The sequence below is a fragment of the Protopterus annectens genome, chromosome 1.part2, assembly GCF_019279795.1.
Source record: "Protopterus annectens isolate FY-2018-M chromosome 1.part2, PAN1.0, whole genome shotgun sequence".
NCBI classification, from domain to species: domain Eukaryota; kingdom Metazoa; phylum Chordata; order Ceratodontiformes; family Protopteridae; genus Protopterus; species Protopterus annectens.
The window spans coordinates 127,919,103-127,935,546 of NC_056727.1; the positions used below are offsets into that span (position 1 = coordinate 127,919,103).

Sequence of the window (16,444 nt, forward strand, 5' to 3'; positions counted from 1 at the left end):
TGCCCAAGGGCATTTATAAGCCTAGCCCATAGTTATGTGGCTTTCGCCACCCCTTTAGTTTGAATAAAAACTATGCCTATCATTTTGCTGTGCCTCTGTCAAGCAGTGACACTGAAGTAATCCCTGGGGTATATCTGCGATCTCCCATCCATTGGTCAAGATTCCTCTTGAACAAGGCCAGCGAGGTGCTCTGCCTCACATGTACCGGGATTTTGTTCCACAGCATAGGGAGTCTCTGGGTGATGAATCTGTCCCTCCAGCACGTTCTATTTATAACCGGGTCAAGGTTTAAGTCTCCCGCCCTTGTGGTTCTGAGGGATCTAGATTTTTTGAGGTGAAGCATATTCATCAAATCTGGGTTTGACATGGCCTTATATGTCAGGCACAGGTCACCTCTGAGGAAGCGGTATGAGACTGAATAGAGCTGGAGTTCTTTCAGTCGGGCAGCATAAGACATATTTTTGAGACCCTTTATCCTTTTGGTGAGGAACTTTTGGGGCCTTTCAAGCTGCAGCAGGTGTCTGGTCAGATACATTCGAACGGGCATTGTACTCAATCATAGGTCTAATGAGTGATGAGTACAGGAGGACGATGACCTCCCTTGATCTAGATGTGAATCCCTTCATGATCAGGTGGGCGATATAGAAGGTTTTCCTAACTACTTTAGCAACATGAGTGTCAAACGAAAGGCTACTGTCAACCTGGGTCCCCAGATCCCTGATGACTTTTTCTGTGCTCAGTGGATTGCCACCTATATGGTAGCTAGGGGTAACCTTGTTTTTCCCGAAGGGTATCACTATGCATTTTTTGGCGTTTAACTTCAGGCCATGGCTCTGGCACCAGTTATCCGTTTCTGTGAGGCCCTTCTGGAGGATATCTATGTCAGATGTGTTTTCGACTATGGCGCCCAGTTTGCAGTCATCTGCAAACTTTGTCAGCCATAACCCTCCTGTGTTTGCTTGTACTTCAGAAAAGTAGATGCCGAACAAGAGTGGACCCAGGACTGAGCCCTGTGGGACACCACTTGTGACAGGCTTTGAGTCTGACATGGCTCCAGCAACTCTGACCCTGTGGGTTCTGTCACTTAGCCAGTTTGCAACCCATCTTGTGATGTATGGGTTTACATTCAAGCTGATGAGTTTTTCGATGATACCTGAGTGGGGTATTGTGTCAAGGCCTTTGCCAGGTCGAGGTAGGCTGTATGGACTGCCTTTCCCTCATCAATGGCCTTGGTGACTGTCTCGAAAAAGTCAACCAAGTTTAAGAGGCAGGATCTGCCTTTGACAAAGCCAAACTGGGTTGGATCCAAAGTCTGCAAGTTCCCTATGTCTTTATTTATGAGTTCCATTATGATCCTCTCCATGGCTTTGCAGATAAGGCTTGTCAAGCTAATGGGCGGTAATTTCCAGGGTCTGTGGAGGCACCGCCCTTATGAAGTGGGACCACAGTCACCGTGCGCCACTCCTTGGCATGTATCCTGAGGTGAGGCTAAGATTAAACAGCTGTCCTAACTGTGGGTTTAATTCCTCGTTGAGTTCGTGAAGCACACAGCCGGGGACACCATCCGGTCCCATGGATGCTGTGTTTTGCCTTAGTGAGGGCAGTTCTCACCTGGGCGTTGGAGATGTTTGGGGGCTACAATCCTCTGGAATAGATATCTCTCCTTTTGGGGGAGGGGAGTTTGCACTGAACCTGTCAGCCAGTATGTTGGCAATGTGTGTAGGTTCAGTAATTTTCACATCATTTTGAACTAATTCTGAGCATATCTGGGAGTTTCCTCCTAGGTTTCTAACATAGCTAAAGAAGGCCTTATGATTGTCTTTAGAGTCCTTGGCGATTTTTCTCTCAAAATTTGCCTTGGATGATTTTATGAGAGCTCTTAGTTTTTACTTATAATGATCAAAGGTGTCTTACCTTTCAAGGATTTTGCTCTATCTTGTAGTAGCTTCCTCCTTTTGTTGTAGAGCTTGTTTATGGCTGGGGTCCACCAGACTGGACGCTTGCCTTTGGTACAGAGAGTCTTAGTTTTGTTTGGGATTGCCTGATCCATGCAGTCCTGTAGGTGCTGGTAGAAGGCATTTGTAAGTGATTCAGCGGTTTGAGTAATGTTTACCACTGGCTCAGGGGCCTTAAAGGAGACCACACTAGTTTTTAGAAGTGTGAAATCGGCTTTTGAGAAGTTTTTCACTGTGGTCTTTTTGTTTCAGGTGGGGGCGGGATGAGGACCTCCAGCGAGATTAGTTTATGATCTGATCTCACCAGTGAGGGGTATACTTCCGGTGTTGAACATTTTGATCCCATGTTCGTGATGATGAGATCAAGTATGTTTTCTCCTCTTGTGGGGATGGTGACTAGTTGTTCCATGGCATTTGAGTTTATGAACTCCAGGAATCTTTGGGTTAGAGTGTTCGGGCTTGAGTAGTGTTCCCAGTCTATATTAGGGTAGTTGAAGTCACCTAGTATGATGGTGTTTGGAGAAACATTTATCCCCTCCAATGTTTTCAGGAAGGCCATGTGAGGTCCAGATGACATACCTGTGGAAGCATGGAGGTGTTTAGGTGAAATGGCAGTGGAGTTTTTAACTAGATTGTATAATGAAATCTTGGAAAGTGAGAGGATGCCTGAGGAATGGAGAAAAAGTGATGTGCAGAGCTGTAGTAACTACAGAGGGATTACATTGATCAGTCACAGCTTGAAGTTATGGGAAAGAGTAGTGGAAGCTAGGTTAAGAAGGGAGGTGATGATTAGTGATCAGCAGTATGGTTTCATGCCAGGAAAGAGCACTACAGATACAATGTTTGCTCTGAGAGTGTTGATGGAGAAGTACAGAGAAGGTCAGAAAGAGTTGCATTGTGTCTTTGTGGACTTAGAGAAAGCATATGACAGGGTGCCTAGAGAGGGGTTGTGGTATTGTATGAGGAAGTTGGGAGTGTCAGAGAAGTATGTAAGAGTGGTACAGGATACGTACGAGGGTAGTGTGACAGCGGTGAGGTCTGTGGTTGGAGTGACTGATGCATTTAAGGTGGAGGTGGGATTACATCAAGAATCAGCTCTGAGCCCTTTCTTATTTGCAATGGTAATTGACAGGTTGACAGATGGGATCAGACAGGAGTCGCCGTAGACTATGATGTTTGCAGATGACATTGTGATCTGTAGTGAGAGTAGGGAACAGGTGGAGGAGACCCTGGAGAGGTGGAGATATGCTCTAGTGAGGAGAGGAATGAAGGTCAGCAGGACTAAGACAGACTATATGGGTGTGAATGAGAGGGAGGATAAAGGAATGGTGAGGATGCAGGGAGTAGAGGTGGTGAAGGTGGATGAGTTTAAATACTTGGGATCAGCAGTTCAGAGTTATGGTGAGTGTGGAAGAGAGGTGAAGAAGAGAGTACAGGCAGGATGGAGTGGGTGGAGAAGAGTGTCAGGAGTGATTTGTGACAGGCAAGTACCAGTAAGAGTGAAAGGGAAGGTCTACAAGAGAGTAGTGAGACCAGCTATGTTATATGAGTTGGAGACAGTGGCATTGACAAAAAGGCAGGAGTCCGCTTGACATGGCAGAGTTGAAGATGTTAAGATTTGCAGTGGGTGTGACGAGGATGGACAGGATTAGGAATAAGTATATTAGAGGGTTAGCCCAGGTTGGAAGGTTTGGAGACAAAGCCAAAGAGGCAAGATTACGTTGGTTTGGACATGTGCTAAGGAGGGATGCAGAGTATATTGGGAAAAGGATGCTAAGGATGAACCTGCCAGGTAACAGGAAAAGAGGAAGGCCTGAGATAAGGTTTATGGATGTTGTGAGAGAGGACATGCAGGTGGTTCGTGTGACAGAGCAAGATGCAGAGGACAGGAAGAAAAGGAAACAGTTGATCAACTGTGGCGACCTCTAATGGGAGCAGCCGAAAGAAGAGCTCTTAAATACTTAATTTTATCATGTCCAGATAAATATGAATATTGCTGAACCAATTCATATGTGGGTACATAATTTATCGCTATTGCCTTTGTTTTAGCTTCATTAATTTTGTATCCCAAAAGTATTTCAAACTGTTGCCTGAGTCGTTGTGCTAAAAGTTTTAGTGCTGTAGTGTTACTATCAAAACAAAAAACAGTTGTTAGCAGTCTTTCTAAATGCGGTATATTATCAAGTTAATCCCTTACTTTCTGCTTAGCATTCTGCAGTTGATCCTTTTCTTGTTCTGTGAAATTCCCCCTATTCTGCAATACTTTAACATTTGTCAATTCCTCAAAATGTTCCACAACACTTTAATGCCTCTTTCTGGTTTTGTCAGGTATAAATGATATAATCTGAAGGTAGAGCCAGCTTTTCCTGACTACCATACTAGTTATATCCTTGAATTTCTGAGTCACTTATTTTCTTTGTCAATGGTTCTAAATGTAATGTAAATAATACATGGGAAAAAGGACACCCCTGCCTGGTTCCTCTGCTCAAGCAGAAATGATCAGAGAGGGCATCACTCATTTTAATTTTCACCTCTGATACCTCATGATTTATCTTCCTAATCAGCCTTATAATATTTTCAGGAAATGCAAATGGTTCCATTGCCTTGCTCATGAATTCCTAGCTTACTCTGTGAAATGCTTTCTCTGCATCAAGACCCATCAACAACAATGTTTTTTTCTTATGTTCTGCTTCCGTCTGGATCATCAATGTTCTGTTAATGTTGCGAAATGTTTGCTTCTTATCCACGAAAACACATTTACCATATCTATCAATGTTGGCATTACTTCTGCCATTCTTTTAGCCATTATAGACATGAACACTTTATAATCATGGTTTAGTATTGAAATGGGCCTGTATGAAGCTGGATCTGATAGATATTTACCCTCTTTAAGTATTACAGCTACCACTGCTTTCTTCCAGGATGTTGGTACTTCTCCACCTCTTAAAATACTGTTAAACAAAACCTTCCAGATCTTTATCAGTTTTTCCCCCCTAGCTTCCAAACTTCCACAGGAATATCATCTATTCCTGGGGACTTTCCTGTAGATTGGTTATACATCATAGTTTTATCTCATCTCCTCCTGTCCTAACCATTATTAATTGAGATTTATCTACCTTTAACCTTGGCATATTTAAGACGTTCATAAACATTTCCATTTGTATCTTTTCTTGATTTCCATATTTCTCTGCTTTATGCAGACCTACATAGAATTTCCAAAATATTTGTAATACCTCTACAGGACCTCTTGTTGCCTTCCTTGTTATAGGCTCCCTATGCTTGGTGACATCCCTTTCTACTTTCTGTTGCCTGAGTCATTGTGCTAAATGTTTTAGTGCTGTAGTGTTGTTATCAAAACAAAAAACAGTTGTTAGCAGTCTTTCTAAATGTGGTATATTATCAAGCTAATCCCTTACTTTCTGCTTAGCATTCTGCAGTTGATCCTTTTCTTGTTCTGTGAAATTCCCCCTATTCTGCAATACTTTAACATTTGTCAATTCCTCTAAAGAATTCTCGTTGTTTCTTAACCATAACTCCCTTTTGTTTATTTCCACCCTATTTTTAAACTCCACCTTAATTTTATCCCACTTCCTAGCTATTTTTTCAGAAGTAATTTCTATCCTCTCATATAGCTCCTGAGTAATCTTCACTACCCATTCCTTAAATTTCTGTCTTTTCAACAAATAGGTGGGAAAGCACCAGCGTTTAATTTTTATTTCATTACTGAGTATTTTTATTTTAGTTATTGGTGCATGATTTGAAATAGTTATTGGGTGCATATCAAGACCTTCAATTAAATGCACGTTCCTGTGAAATGTAAATTCTGTCTAACCTAGCCCAGTTTTTATAGCTTGTGGAATCGTATGTAAATTCACTCCGAACTCCTATTACTGAATTCATACCTCCTATGCCAAGTATTTTCATACATTTCTTCAAACATTTATCCTCCTTTATTATACTTTCCCTTCTGGGCCCTCCAGACACACCTTCACTACTGCAAATCAAATTTCATTCTCCATGTATAAATAGTATTCCTTGCTGAAAACTGATTGTCTCCCAGAATTTTCTTACTCTCCATTATAGCAGTTTTAAGTGAAAAATAAATACATGCCAGTGTAATCCCCTTCACTTGCCAGCAGTCCCTTAGCACTAAAAATCTGCCATTATTCTTTTTTATCCTCTTCTGTCATTATTGGAGCTCCTCTTGCAATTAATATAAGTACTCCTCTTTTCCTTTGTCTCAAATAGTCTGCTGAATAACCATCCTGAAAACCTTTATTTGTCATATTCACATGCTCACTTCTTTCCAAGTGTCTCCTTTAACATACCTGTTTGCACTCTACATTTTTTAATGTAGTTCACTATTCTTTCTTTTTTGTATTCATCTATGCGACCAGTGACATTTAAAGACAATGCAGAAAGCATCATTGTATTAAAAAGTTATTAATCCCACCTTTTATGTACAACACCTTTTTGTTAAATGTCTAGTTCCAGCTTTTGTGTTACATGCATACACTGCTTGGCTGGTTGAACCTTTATATAGTTGTTTCTTATCATATCCATTTGAGCCTATGTCGTATCTTACAAAACCTTTTGTTTTATTGAAAGCCCTCAAAAAACAAACAGACCCCCAATTCCCCCTAAAATGTATTAATTTAATACTAACAGACAAAACTATATACATCTTCAAATATTGACGTTTTACCCTCCTAGTAGGAACAAATTCCCAAACTGGCAGCCACACTCGCAAACTTGAGTTAATGTAAAATAAAGGTTAACCATGCTAAGATGCATGGTGCAGCCTGTGCTTCTACTAAGTGCTAACTGGTTTTGTCTTTTCTTTATAGTTGTCCCAGCTGGGAGAACTCCTGAATGCTTTCAAATAGCATTATCTCCTAGCCAGTTTTCTCCCCCTAGCCAATCACTCTCCACTAGACTGTAACCAATCTCTTTATCAGATTGTCTCCATGGAAACATGAGAACTGGACAGCTATTTTCTCATTATTAGATTGTCTCCATGGAGACATGAGAACTAGACAGTCGACTTCTCTTATCAGATTGTTCCTATGGAGACATGAGGGCCAGCTACAGAATTGCTACTAAGCATACATTCATTTGCTAGAAAAAGCCTCATAATATTCAATATTCTTATTAATCTAAAGTCCTTAATCTAGTCTGTCCCCATGCAACAATGAGAAAAAGCACATTCTTTTTTCTCTTGTCATGCTCTTTTAAGCAGGATTTTTTTACATTGCAATGCCTACAGTTCTTAAAACTGAACAAGAAGAAAGAGAGAAGGGAAACAGAAAGGAAAGGAAAGAAAAGAACAGCAGCACTTATTTACATTCCCCATTGCACTTAAAAATCCTGAGAAAACTTTACTTTATAGAATGCAAAGAACTCCATACCACAAAAATAGTACTATTAAGAAAAAAAATGTCTTTACTTACAGTTAACTTTCTCACCTGTCTTCCACTCCCCAAAGCATTTTTCTGAACATGACATGAAGTAGGACGTAGAGTCCCCCAGAAGTTCGACAGATTCTGAAAAAGTCCAATATTTCCAGATTTTCTTGTTCTGTCATATTTCACAAATATAATTATTGCATTGTAATCCAATATTAAGTTACTGGTTTTATTATTGCTCATCTCCATCTCCCAAATCTTGTCTCTACTTCATTTCCAATGCACTCCCTGTTCTAGTCAACTCTTGTGGATCCTTCCTTCTCTCCAACATTTTCAGTTGAAACAGTGGAAAAGGTTTCACAGGTACAGTATCTCTGTGGTCTTTATTACCAGAAGAGTAAGAAGCAGAATCGCCTTCTGTTTCACAATTCAATTTTTGTTGGACAAACTTTTGTATTTCCTCCTTAGCATGTACTTCATCAAAAATCTTGTCCCTCCAGGAAAGAATACCTTGAAGACAGCTTGGTATAGCAATTTGAAACTCATACCTGCATCTCAACATTCCCTGAATAGTGGAATGAATTTACTCCTTTTCTGCCTGGTGTAAAATGAATAACCACTGTCCACAAACATTCTGCTGTCTCCCACTTTTAGTACATTGTCCTTCTGCTACAATTTTGTCAGAATCAGCTCCTTCTGCTGGTGACATTGCATCTTTACTGTTAAAGGTTTAGGAGCTGGTGAGATTGCACATTTACTATTAAAGGTTTAGGATGCTTTCTTGTATCCAGGTTTGGAGCATACACACCTGGTATGTATGCAGTTGTCTTGCACTTTCTTCTAGGTTACTGCAAGTCATGTCTGGAGCTTACACTGCTTTTTACTGAACAGCTGCAGTACTTTTCACATTCAGTGTTTCTTCATCACCTTTTGTAGCTGATTTTCCTTCAGGTCCTCTGTATTTCTTTTTTTCTGGCATCCAGGCAGTACACTTACTAGTCAGCTACTAAAATCTACCCAGAAATTTAGGTCCACTAGCTTTCTCTGCTAAGTTTGTTTTCATCCCAGGAGAACTAGAATTAAGCTGTTACCTCAGCCATCTTGGAAGTCCTCTCAAAGTTATTCACTGTTAAGTATTGGCACCCTCCATTCTTTCCCACCATTTTTTTTATACTTTTTCTTCCTTTTAGGCTGAGGTAAACTTGATAATGTCTTTCCACTTGTCCTAGTTGCCATATCATAGTTTCCTCTCTTTTTGTCTTTCTTCATTTCTGGTCTGGAGCAAGAAAGTCCTGAGGATTTTCATGCCTGCATGACCCTTCAGCACTCATTCTCACACTTTGGTCTTTGTATAAACTGTGACACAAGATGAAGTCAGTCAAGCTTTGATATGCTGACCAAATGTATGATGGCCTTTGCAGGATACTCCCATATGTAATCAATACTAGAACAGTGATGTACTGAAACATCTACTGTTATGATAAGTTCTTACATCACTGTACGTACTTTGTCATTTTCTCTGTTTATTTTCAAGATGTTGTAAGTCTTTCATTTTAATAGGGTATGTGCCAGTGATATTTGATCAGAGTAACTAAGGAGAAAGGACCATTGAGTGTGAGCATACAACTACGCTGTGGTTGAAATATTGTTTTTATTACATTTATTCTTTCTTTTTGTGTTCTTTTTCTGTTCTCCATGACTGCTGACCATCTAGCCAATGGCAGTAATGCCCATTAGTTTCCCATTACATGGGCTAGAGTTGCCATTTGTGTGACTGTCACCCATGCAGCCATAAAGGTTATTTCTGTTTTCTTCCCTAACCTTCACCCTTGCAGCTGCTATCCGGGCCTGCTTTGTTTTCCCTTGTGGGCATGCATATTCCTAGGTATGCATGGTCAGAACTTGGCAGAGACAAGCACATTTCCTCAACTCACAGTGCCGCATGCATTGCATCTTTCCCTCCACTAACTATCAGCATTCAAAGAGTTGGACTGCCTCCCACCCCCAGGATGGATGAACTGGCATTGACTGCTTACTCCTGGACCCAAACCTAGTTCCTCAAGAACTCGAGATGATAATCAGTCTCAGGTTGTCTGGGTCATAGTCAGGGTTTCATCCATCTCTGCCACAAAGCCAGTCAGCCATTATGTTGTTTGTGTGTGTGTAACCAAAGCATTGTAAAACAGGATTGCATGTGTATGTTTTATATGTGCTAAAGTTGAAAAGTAAATGAGATCTTACCAAAATAAAATAGTATAAAACCTTTAACTAGTTTATCAGCCTGTAAAACTTTAATATCGGCCCTCCCATAGATTTCTTTCTTGAGGCTCTTGTTAATCTAGTATGGATATGGTTATTTTTTTTTAAATATTCTTTGTTCCCTGTGCAGGTAACTGTCTCCCACCACTGATACCTGTTGTTAGCCTTAAGACACTGGGAGTCACTGTTGTTTCCCTGGACCTGAACTAATACTTATCTCATTGCCCCAGGGAAGATTTAGATATTCCGGTGCAACTTCAGCCTTGCAGGGAAAGGGATTTTTTATTTTTCAGCTCTGTTCATTCCTCATACCTACACTTGATGTGCACTGATATAAGTATGTACTTATTGACAGGTCAGTTTAGGCTCTCAGGGGAGGGCCTAGTAGCGTACTGCTGGAGAAAAAGGAAATGCCATGGCAAATGGTATTGGATGCTAGTAGATGGCCTGGGCTCAGTAAATATATTTCTATTGCTTGTATTTTAAAGCTCAAAGGAATGAACCAATAAAGGGAATATTTTTATTGTAACTCGTTTACACTTTATTTATATATCATGACTTTAAGAATTATATGGGTTATATGCACATGGTTATGTATTTTATGCGGTTAGTAACCAGACTAACCTGACTGTACTTGTTCTCCTTTAATCTTGGAAGCTAAGCAGGGTCGGGGCTGGTTAGCACTTGGATGGGTAACCGTGTGGAAATATCAGTTGCTGTAGGTTTAAGTATTTAACATTTTAAACATTTAAAATTTTTAACATTTAAGTATTTATAAAGAATTAAGTATTTCTGCTGCCCTTTTTATCAGCTATCTTGATTTTTATGTCTGCTGTTAGACGTGAGTTGTGTGTTCTTATAGTGGTGTTATGCATTTTATATACTATATTTGTACTTTAGATATTTTTGTACGGTGAATATTGGATAAATGGAATGTGTTGCTTTAAGGAAGGGAGTGTGTGTGGATTCACCAGTGAGGTTGCTTTTGAGTGTATTTAAACAGGTCAAACATGTATGGGATTATCTGACAAAGTTCATAAGAAGTGAACGAAAGCACTAGTCTTTTTCTATTTTGTGTTTATTATAGTTCAGTAAATTGCAGTTTTACCATGGATCCGGCTGAGCCAACTTTTGTTTGCACTGATGTAAGGCAGGGAACATCTGTCTGTGTACACAGTAGTGTGTGTAAACTTAGGATGGATACTCCATTAACACCACTGGGGCTCTCATATTTTGCAAAATTCCCTTCCCATCCTCCTGGGATTGATGAAATGGTAAAATGCCACTACATATACCATCCTCCCTGCTGACTTCCCCAGATGCCAGGCTTGTTAGTCAAATCCAAGTTACCCGAGTCACAGTCAGAGCCTCATCTCTTTGTGCCACTGAGTGGCTGTAGGACATAGTTATTTCTTTAGTTAAGTGTAAACACACCATACAGTGTTAACATAGTTAAGGGGGAAAAGGTTATTCCAATTTTCTGTCAGCAGAGGAGCATGCATCAGATGACCAAAAAAGCATTAATGTAATGGCATTGTTGGGATCTATCTGAGAGCTTTGAATTGAATTTCAACTTCTTTTGCCTCAGAATAGACTTTAATAGTTTAAGGAGTGTTTCTTAATTTATTTTTCAAGATGTATGGGTTTTAATTTTGATATAGCACTTTATGTATCAGGCTTAGACTTTAAGCCAAATAGCACTGGAGCTTTTTTTTTTTGGCACCTGTAGCTGACCATCAGCATGCCCAAAAGTCCTCTCCTTGTTAACTGGATCTATCAGACCCACCTTACCTTTCCCCTGGCCATCATCTGAGCAACATCTGAGGCTGGAGAGGAAATTAGGGATCCTGGTGCAGTGTCTTACTGCTGCCATGAGTGTTTCTATGTTATCCCCCAACTTTTCCACTCATCTTGCACACTTATGAAGTCTGGGAATGGATGTGCAGTGGAGAGTGATGGATTATGATCCCACCTCCATGGCATCTCTGCTAATGCCCCTGCTTCCCACAGGACTAGACCCCTGTACATTCTGCTGAAAAAACTACCATGAGGTATGGACAAGTGTGCATCATCCTCCCTAAGGATCAGAACGTCCATCCTTCCATGTCAGTACCTGTGCTTTAGATGCCCAAGCTATTACAATTTCCTGGGTCTTAGTCAGAGCTTTATTCCTTTACACTGTAATGCTAACAGTCATGGCACTTTTCTAACATTCTAAACTTCTCTGTAGCTGTCCATGGCTCATGCAACTTAATTACATAATTTTATAATGTACATTTCTTTTTGTTTGACTGGAATTCTTTGGCCTGCTTAAATACAAGATTTTAGGTTACATAACTAGTAAGATAAGCAAATTATTTTTCCCCTCTAGCTTGGTTCAGTGGTTCAGTAGTGGAAAAGACACATATCTGCATATATATATATATATATATATATATATATATATATATATATATATATGTGTGTGTGTGTGTGTGCGCGCGCGCTTATATGTATACATACACACACATGCACGTGTGTGTATGTGTGTATGTATATGTGTATATATATATATATATATATATATATATATATATATATATACACACACACACACACACACACACACACAGACACAAACAGACACATACATGCCCTTGTGTACATATAGAGACACATGCACATGTAAGTGTCATATAGTGTGTGCTGTCAAAGACCTTATGTGATTGGAGTTTTGTGTTTGTTTTTTTCCAGCCACATGTCATCCTGTTTGACTTTTCTTTGTGATTTGTTATAGTTTAATACTTGCAATGTTTGTGCCACCTTTTGGTCAATGACGTGGGGTACCTTTTAAGTTAAACATCATTAAGCAGGTTCTACTTAAAAAAAATCTTCATTGTCTAACTGCATGAGGATGGAGTTGCTTGTCCAAGGACAGAAAAGTAATGTTTACCATCAGATGAAATCCTAGGCTGTTGTTTTGTGGCATCCTAAATAGGGATAATGTTGTTCCCACAGACCATCCAAAAAAAAGGTCATTAAACAGAGAAGAAAGAAAGAAAACAGTTGTAATAAAACAAAAGAGGTACTTTGTGTCCAGTTGATTACTAATTATTGTTGTAGTGGCTTTGTATTATTTGCATGGTACAGTTGTCTTTCTGTTTCTGTAATCTGTACAGAACATTGAAGTTAAACTGTCAACATTTACTTCTTTCTAGTGGCAAAAAGGGAAATTCTGAACATCATGAACAAAACCATTGCCAAGCCCAGACCAAACAGGAAAGAAAATGGACCAGTAGTAGGTAAGATAAGTGTATCTGATTTCATCTAAGCAATGCATTTGCAGTTCTTGCTCTTTTAAATTGCTTCATAACAACTATAGGAAAGTAAATTGGCTTAGTTTCTGGTGTCATTCCAAGGATATCCAGTACCTGACAGCCTGGGATGACATGATTGACAAACCATGAAGCTTTGCCAGAGATGTGGACTGCATCTGTCTGCCTTGGGCTTTAGGCTCCTGGCAAAGGCTCTTGCCTCTCCCATAGTGCCTTTTTTAGGCAATGCCATGAGATCAAAACGTAAATTAAAGGTCATGCTTCTAAACACTAGGAGTCTAAACATGAAACTGCACTCATTGCAAGCATTCTTAACCCTGGAAGAAGCTGACATTTGTGCAGTCACAGAAATCTGGTTCAAAGATGCAGAGAGCACCCCATCCATACCAGGTTACTCATCCTGTCATTCTTTCAGACCCCAAACCATGGGCAGCAAAACAAAAGGCACTGGAGTTGCAATATGTATAAAAGATGCACAGGAAACCATCCAGGTGCAGTTAACAATTGACAAGACCCCTATTCAAATCATAGCTAGCTATAGGTCTCCAACTCTGACTCAATATGCCCACTCCACCTATCTGGACCTCTTTGAATCTATCAAGATTCCACCCTTTACCTTGATTCTAGGCAACTTTAACTATCCAAACATAGACTGAAAGAAATACTTATGCCAAAACACAAATGCCCAGAGATTCCTTGATTTCGTCAAAGCAAATCCCTTGGACCAGTTGGTTGACACCCTCCACAAGTGGTGAAAATATCTTGGACTTAATATTAACCAACATGAGTAACTACTGTAACATCTGTACAGTGTCATCATCCCTGGTAAGATCTGACCACAAAGCATTCGCTTTCGAAGTCACCATCCCCCCCACTCCCCAGCTAGGGTCAAACAAAAGAACTTCACCAAAGCTGATAACATCCTCCTAAGGGAAGGTATAAACAACTTCACAGCCCCCTCCATAGGAACTGGCACATATGTCCAAACCTACATGAAAGTACTGTATGAGCATTTATATAGCTGCATTGAATCAGGAATACCAGACAGGACAAATTCATCCCCCTCAAGGAAGAGTAAACCTGTCTGGTGGACATCTACAATAAATAAACTGTATAATAAAAGGAAAACATTGCTGTCCATGACCAGGAAGGAGCAGGTGCCTAATTGGAAACAATCTCTCATTAACCTAAACAAGCAAATAAGAGCACTAGTGAAATCCTCCAAAGCAAACTTGGAGTCCAAACTGGCCACATCTACTAAAGAAAATCATAAGACCTTCTTCATGTATGTCCACAATCTCAAGGGAAGCACCCAGATCTGCTCAGAACTGGTGGTCAAGGACACCACATACACAAATGATGTAGATATAGCCAACCTGCTGGCAGACAGGTTCAGTGAAAACTTCACTCCTCTGTCCCCCATCAGTAAAACAGGACATCCTCAGTACCCTGCCCCCCCTTATCTCTAGGGAACAAGTCATCACTGCCATCTCAAAGGCAAAAAAATACAGCCCCCGTGCGACAAGATACTATCCCAAGCTACATCCTACATGAACTCAAGCAGGAACATGCAGCACCATTAGGCACCTTATTCAACCAAAGCCTGAGTACTGTCTTCGTCCCAGCTGAGTGGAGGACAGCTACCGTCATTTCTTTGCACAAAGGTGTAGTGTACACTGATCCAGGAAATTATAGATCTGTCAGCCTAACTAGCCTGATCTGCAAGGCCATGAAGTGGATTATCATGGACCTCATTAACAAGGACATTGGCAACCTCCAGACATTTGATCCCACAGTTTGGTTTTGTCAAGGGGAAATCAGGACCATTAAACTTGGTTGACTTCTTTGAGACAGTCACCAAGGCCATAGATGAGGGAAAGATGGTGCACAATGCCTACTTTGACCTGGCCAAACCCTTTGATACTATTCCCCACTCAGGTATAATAGATAAACTCTCTCAACTAGGCATCAATCCATATGTTACCAGATGAGTAGCAAACTGGCTCACTGATACAACCCAGCTAGTCAAAATAGGGGAAGCCATGTCAAGTTGTAGGCCCGTAACAAGCGGTGTACCCCAGGGATTGGTCTTGGGGCATGTGCTGTTTGGGATATACTTCTCGGAGGTGCAAGCCAAATCTAGTGGGCTATGGCTGACCAGGTTTGTAGATGACTGCAAGCCGGGTGCTGTCATCAAGTCCCCTAGTGATGTGGACATCCTCCAAGAGAGTGTCGCCCAAACAAATGACTGGTGCCAGAAACATGGCCTCAAACTGAATGCCAAAAATGTATCATTATCCCTTTTGGGGGAGAGTGTCATCCCCACAAATTATCACATTGGTAATAAGGTACTAAGCACACACAATCAGTTGTGAGGGACTTGGGCGCCCAGGTTGATAGCAATCTGACTTTTAACCACCATATTGCTTTTGTTGTATAGTAAACTTTCTACATGGCCCACCTCATTAGTAAAGGTATCTCATCAAGGGGTAAGGTGGTCATAACATCCCTGTATTTTTCCCTTATTTTGACATGTACCTCGCAAAGCACATGCAGCAGCTGGAGAGACCACAGAGATTCCTCACCCAGAGAATCCAGGGCCTCAAACATCTACCCTACACAGAGAGGCTAAAAGTCCTGTCCCGCTAATCGGTCTCCTACAGACTCCTCAGAGGTGACCTCTGTCTACATGCAAAGCAATCTCGGACTCTGACCTGATGGGACTGCTGCATATCCACAAGTCAAGCTCCACTCGAGTAACCCACATGCACAACCTCAACCTAGTCTGTGACATCGATACGACTCGTTGGCAGGACATATTTGTGGCCCAAAAACTCCCCCTTTTGTGGAATAAACTCCCTCTCCACGTAAAGCAGAGTACCTCATTAAAACTTTTTAAGCTCAATCGGGATAACTGGATGGGGAACAGAAAGTACAGCTCTGGGATCATATTATGTCATTGCGGGTTCCCTTCACATGGTCGACATTTCAGAATGTCGAAGACCATATGGCTAAGACCACATGATCGACATTCAAAATGTTGACCATGCGGAACTGACATCTCCGTACAGAGCGGAATGGAAAGATTTCCATCTTCTGCACTGTAGTGCGATCTCGGAGTTGGTATATTTAAGTTCGGGGGGGTGCTGAGGGGGTATGGCCTCTCCTGCTAGCAGCGTTAAGGTAAGTTTTTCTTGTGTTTTTTGTTTTTTATTCTATGGTCGACATTTTGAATGCCGATCATATGGTCTTCGACATTCTGAAATGTTGACCAAATGAAGTAGATTCATCCTCGCGTTTTAAACCAATGTTCATATAGGGGTTATGAAAGAAATATAAATGGCAAACTCTTCAGCACACACTGTTTTATAGTGGTAGTATTCTTTTGGTTCTAGTCTTGAACCAAATTTTTATAAGTCACAGTAAACACAGTAACTGTTAAGTTTATGATATTTTGTAAACAATTTAAAATATCTCAGCAAGCACTCAAGTTACACACATACCGTCAGCA

The 16,444-nt window shown here is 40.6% G+C and overlaps 1 protein-coding gene across 1 annotated transcript in view; it reads left to right on the forward strand.

Annotated features, from left to right (window-relative positions):
* PNPT1 (polyribonucleotide nucleotidyltransferase 1) overlaps positions 1 to 16,444 on the forward strand; it is a 1,644,852-nt gene that overhangs the window by 1,365,606 nt on the left and 262,802 nt on the right. Inside the window, exon 22 of the mRNA XM_044055211.1 lies at positions 12,817 to 12,900. Within this exon, the coding sequence (XP_043911146.1) occupies positions 12,817 to 12,900 (84 nt within the window). The remainder of the gene's footprint in view (positions 1 to 12,816; positions 12,901 to 16,444) is intronic.